This window comes from Pristiophorus japonicus, chromosome 2, assembly GCF_044704955.1.
Source record: "Pristiophorus japonicus isolate sPriJap1 chromosome 2, sPriJap1.hap1, whole genome shotgun sequence".
NCBI lineage: Eukaryota > Metazoa > Chordata > Chondrichthyes > Pristiophoridae > Pristiophorus > Pristiophorus japonicus.
In genome coordinates this window covers 335,963,309-335,969,308 of record NC_091978.1, presented here as the reverse complement: position 1 = coordinate 335,969,308, position 6,000 = coordinate 335,963,309, and the positions used below count along the sequence as shown (strand labels likewise).

At 53.8% G+C, this 6,000-nt stretch overlaps 1 protein-coding gene across 6 annotated transcripts in view; it reads right to left on the bottom strand.

Moving 5' to 3' along the window:
- LOC139248576 (ETS-related transcription factor Elf-2-like) overlaps positions 1 to 6,000 on the bottom strand; it is a 170,540-nt gene that overhangs the window by 54,667 nt on the left and 109,873 nt on the right. For all 6 annotated transcript variants that reach the window (XM_070872158.1, XM_070872155.1, XM_070872156.1 and 3 more), the window contains one exon: positions 5,720 to 5,833. In XM_070872158.1, the coding sequence (XP_070728259.1) occupies positions 5,720 to 5,833 (114 nt within the window). The remainder of the gene's footprint in view (positions 1 to 5,719; positions 5,834 to 6,000) is intronic.

Sequence of the window (6,000 nt, the reverse complement as noted above, 5' to 3'; positions counted from 1 at the left end):
CACCCCCCCCCCACCCTCCATCTCCCCACCCCCCCCACCCCTCCATCTCCCCCACCCCCCCCCCTCCATCTCCCCACCCCCCCACCCCTCCATCTCCCCACCCCCCCACCCCTCCATCTCCCCACCCCCCCCACCCCTCCATCTCCCCACCCCCCCCACCCCTCCATCTCCCCACCCCCCCCCACCCCTCCATCTCCCCACCCCCCCCCCACCCCTCCATCTCCCCACCCCTCCATCTCCCCACCCCCCCCCCACCCCTCCATCTCCCCACCCCCCCCCACCCCTCCATCTCCCCACCCCCCCCCACCCCTCCATCTCCCCACCCCCCCCCACCCCTCCATCTCCCCACCCCCCCCCACCCCTCCATCTCCCCACCCCCCCCCACCCCTCCATCTCCCCACCCCCCCCACCCCTCCATCTCCCCACCCCCCCCCACCCCTCCATCTCCCCACCCCCCCCCACCCTCCATCTCCCCCACCCCTCCATCTCCCCACCCCCCCCACCCCTCCATCTCCCCACCCCCCCCCCACCCCTCCATCTCCCCACCCCCCCCACCCCTCCATCTCCCCACCCCTCCATCTCCCCACCCCTCCCCACCCCTCCATCTCCCCACCCCTCCCCACCCCTCCATCTCCCCACCCCTCCATCTCCCCACCCCCCCCCACCCTCCATCTCCCCACCCCTCCTCTCCCCACCCCTCCATCTCCCCACCCCCCCCACCCCTCCATCTCCCCACTCCTCCCCACCCCTCCATCTCCCCACTCCTCCCCACCCCTCCATCTCCCCACTCCTCCCCACCCTCCATCTCCCCACTCCCCCCCCCTCCATCTCCCCCCACCCCTCCATCTCCCCCCCCTACCATCTCCCCACCCCCCCCCCATCTCCCCACCCCCCCTCCATCTCCCCACCCCCCCTCTCCCACCCCTCCCCCTCCATTCCCCACCCCCCCCCACCCCTCCATCTCCCCACCCCCCCCCACCCCTCCATCTCCCCCCCCCCCCCACCCTCCATCTCCCCACCCCCCCCCCACCCCTCCATCTCCCCACCCCTCCACCCCTACCCCTCCCCCCCTCCCCCCCACCCCTCCATCTCCCCACCCCCCCCCCCACCCCTCCATCTCCCCACCCCCCCCCCCACCCCTCCATCTCCCCACCCCCCCCCCCACCCCTCCATCTCCCCACCCCCCCACCCCCCCCACCCCCCCACCCCCCCCACCCCTCCATCTCCCCACCCCCCCACCCCCCCCACCCCCCCCATCTCCCCACCCCCCCCACCCCCCCCACCCCTCCATCTCCCCACCCCCCACCCCTCCATCTCCCCACCCCCCACCATCTCCCCACCCCCCACCCCCCCCCACCCCTCCATCTCCCCACCCCCCACCCCCACCCCACCCCTCCATCTCCCCATCCCCCCACCCCCACCCCCACCCCTCCATCTCCCCATCCCCCCACCCCTCCAACCCCTACACCCCTCCAACCCCCCCTCCTCCATCTCCCCACCCCCCCACCCCTCCATCTCCCCACCCCCCCCCACCCCTCCATCTCCCCACCCCCCCCACCCCTCCATCTCCCCACCCCCCCCACCCCTCCATCTCCCCCCCCCCACCCTCCATCTCCCCACCCCCCCCACCCCTCCATCTCCCCACCCCCCCCCACCCCCCATCTCCCCCACCCCCCCCCCACCCCTCCATCTCCCCACCCCCCCCCCACCCCTCCATCTCCCCACTCCCCCCCCACCCCTCCATCTCCCCACCCCCCCACCCCTCCATCTCCCCACTCCCCACCCCCCTCCATCTCCCCACCCCCCCTCCCCTCCATCTCCCCCCCCCCCTCCCCTCCATCTCCCCACCCCCCTCCCTCCATCTCCCCACCCCCCCTCCCCTCCATCTCCCCACCCCCCTCCCCTCCATCTCCCCAACCCCTCTCCACCCCCACCCCCCCCACCCCTCCATCTCCCACCCCCCCCACCCCTCCATCTCCCCACCCCTCCATCTCCCCACCCCTCCATCTCCCCACCCTTCCATCTCCCCACCCTTCCATCTCCCCACCGTCTCTCCTTCCCCCCCCCACCGTCTCTTTCCACCACCCCCACCCCTCCGTCCCTCCTCCCCCCTCCCCACCGTCTCTTTCCACCCTCCCGTCTTTCCGTCTCTCCTCCCCCACACCCCACCGTCTCTCCGTCTCTCCTCCTCCCCCCCACCCCGCCCCCCCATCTCTTCCCACCCCCCTCTCTTCTTCTCTTTCCCCCCTCCCTCTCTTCTTCTCTTTTCCCCCTCCATCTCTTCTTCTCTTTTCCCCCCCCTCTCTTCTTCTCTTTCCCCCCCCCTCTCTTCTTCTCTTCCCCCCCCCTCTCTTCTTCTCTTCCCCCCCCCCCCACCTCTTCTTCTCTTGCCCCCGAAATAAAAGTTAATTCTGTCAGTGTCAGCCAAGAAATAGGAGCATGAGTAGGCCATTTTGGTCCCTCAAGCCTGCTCCACCATTTAATAAGATCATGGCTGATCTGATCATGGACTCAGCTCCACTTCCCTGCCCGCTCTTGATAACCCTTTATTCCCTTATAGCTCAAAAATATGTCTATCTCCGCCTTAAATATATTCAATGACCCAGCATCCACAGCTCTCTGGGGCAGAGAATTCCATAAATTTACAGCTCAGAAGAATTTCCTCCTCATCTCAGTTTTTAATGGGCAGTCCCTTATTCTGAGACTATGTCCCCTCGTGAAAATATCCTCTCTGCATCAACCTTGTCAAGCACCCTCAGTATCTTATATGTTTTGATAAGATCACCTCTCATTCTTCTGAATTCCAATGAGTACAGGCCCAATCTACTCAACCTATCTTCATAAGTCAACCCCCTCATCTCCAGAATCAACCTTGTGAATCTTCTCTGAACAGCCTCCAATGCAATATATCCTTCCTTAAATACGGAGACCAAAACTGTACGCAGTACTCTAGGTGTGGCCTCACCAATACCCTGTACAGTTGTAGCAGGACTTCTCTGCTTTTATACTCTATCCCCCTTGCAATAAAGGCCAACATTCCATTTGCCTTCCTGATCACTTGCTGTACCTGCATGTTAACTTTTTATGTTTCATGCACAAGGATCCTCAGGTCCCTCTGTACTGCAGCATTTTTCTCCATTTAAATTATAATTTACTTTTCTATTTTTTCTGCCAAAGTGGATAACCTCACATTTTCCCACATTATACTCCATGTGCCAAATGTTTGCCCACTCACAGCCTGTCTATATCCCTTTGCAGATTTTTTGTGTCCGCCTCACAATTTGCTTTCCCACTCACCTTTGCCTCTTTAGCAAACTTGGCAACATTACACTCAGTCCCTTCATCCAAGTCATTAATATAGATTGTAAATAGTTGAAGCCCCAGCACCGATCCCTGCGGCACCTCACTAGTTACTGTTTACCAACCTGAAAATGAAATGTTTATCCCGACTCTAACAGAAAACAGTTAGCCAATAGTCTATCCATGCTAATATATTGCCCCCAACCTAGTGAACTTTTATCTTGTGCAGTAACCTTTTATGTGGCACCTTTTCGAATGCCTTCTGCAAATCCAAATACACCACATCCACTGGTTTCCCCTTATCCACCCTGCTCGTTACATCCGCAAAGAATTACAGCAAATTTGTAAAACATGATTTCCCCTTCATAAGACTATGCTGACACTGCTTGTTTGAATTATGCTTCTCCAAATGTCCCGCCACTGTTTCCTTAGTAACGACGGATGTTAGGCTAACTGGTCTATAGTTTCCTGCTTTTTGTCTGTCTCTTTTTTTTTTTTAAATAGGGGCGTTACATTTGCGGTTTTCCAATCCGATAGGACCGCCCCAGAATCCAGGGAATTTTTTTGTAGTTTACAACCAACACATCCACTATCTCTGCAGCCACTTCTTTTAAGACCCTAGGATGTAAGCCATCAGGTCCAGGGGACTTGTCCGCCTTTAGTCCCAATATTTTACCAAGTACTACTTCTTTAATGATAGTGATTGTATTAAGTTCCTCCCTCCCTATAGCCCTTGATTATCCACTATTGGGGATGTTTTTAGTGTCTTCAACCATGAAGACCAATACAAAGTATTTATTCAACGTCTCTGCCATTTCCCTGTTCTCCATTATTAATTCCCTAGTCTCATTCTCTAGGGGACCAACATTTACTTTAGCCACTCTCTTCCTTTTTATGTACCTGTAGAAACTCTTACTATCTGTTTTTATATTTCGTGCTAGTTTACTTTCATAATCTATCTTCCCTCTTTTTTTTTTTAAAGTCGGTAGCTGGTAGCACCATCACCTCTGAATCAGAAGATAGTGGGTTCAAGTCCCACTCGAGACTTGAGCTCAAAAATCTAGGCTGCCACTCCAGTGCAGTATCTTAGGTGTTGTTGTGCTGGCAGAAGTGCCATCTTTCAGATGAGACATTAAACCGAGGTCCCGTCTGCGTGGCGTAAAAGATCCCATGGCACTATTTCGAAGCAGAGCAGCGGAGTTATCCCCGGTGTCCGAGCCAATATTTATCCCTCAATCAATACCACTATAACAGATTATCTGGTCATTATCATATTACTGTTTGTGCGAGCTTGCTGTGTGCAAATTGGCTGCTGTGTTTCCTACATTAAAACAGTGACTACACTTCAAAAAGTAGTTAATTGGCTATAAAGCACTTGGGAACATCTGGTGGTCATGAAATGCGCTACAGAAATGCAAGTCTTTTTTTCCCCAAAGGCAAGCATGTACAGAATCTCTTAAATTGTGTGTCTGTGTTTCTCTATCTCAACCAGACAATCTCAGATACCAGTCTCTTTCTCGCTCTTTTCTTCCCCACCACCCCCCGCCCCAACCACCACTTGTTATAAGCCTAGCAATTCATCACATGTTCCCTTTCGAGTGCTAGGTCAGAGGCCAAGTGCTACACTGTAACCTTGGGTGAGATCAGCAGAGCACACCAAACATGAGCTGCTTGGCTCAATTTCATGACAACTTTTACCGACTGGGCCACAAGAGGCAGAACCTTTTCTGTAAATTAAGTAAAAATTTAGAAAGTTTAAGAAAAAAAGACAAAATCTTTTAACCAACGGGTTTATGAATGAGGTTGAAGATTTAAGCAGAAAAACATCAGCGATTGTGATCAAAACTTCAGATATTTCTGTCCCCAATAAAAATTACAAAAGTAAGCATGAACAAAATCTATTTGGTCAATCTTCCCAAAAGTAGAGAATCTTTTGTAAAACAAGCATTGCAAATGAAAAGCTTGCTTGATAATCCAAACTCACTGATATCTCTCAAAAGGCACCGATAACAAAAGTTGACTTTCTACAGATTTGAACGTGATGCTTCCAGGGCAACTCGGATTTGGCTTTGTAGGTTTGCACTGTGAAGTTTCAATTCTGTAATTCATTGGATGTGGACCTTCTGGACCACATTCTGCACATTAATTACACCCAAGATGGAATTCAGGAGAGGCACTTTGCCTTAGCTTTAAAGAAGAGAATTTCAGTGAAGCAAACATCTTTCTGGTGAAAATAATTCAGTCATCAAAAGACAAGGATGTTAACCTTCAGAGCAGACCAATCATAAACTGTGCTCAATAAATAATGAGCATGGGAAAAGGATTAAAAGTAACAAAAAAGGGATGGGTTGTACAAAATAAACTTTACCGTTTATATTTAAAACCAAACCTTTCAACTTTCAGGAACAGGATTACATACCGCTGTTCTTGTCATCCCTCAGGCTGGTTGGAGAATCCATATGGAGCAGTGCCTCGGCTGCCTCAATGGTCTTGTCTGTGCAGTGGACATGACTGCTATGGACAGATGCTTCCACTGTAAGATTAGAGCAACAGAGTTTGTCAGCCAAAGTATCAATGGATGCATACAGTGCATTACTTATATGTAGTTTGAGATCATAAACCAGCAGAATTCTAGAGACTGGATTTGCATTGAAATTTTAATATTTTTTAAAAACTTGTCATTGAATACCGTTGATGCTG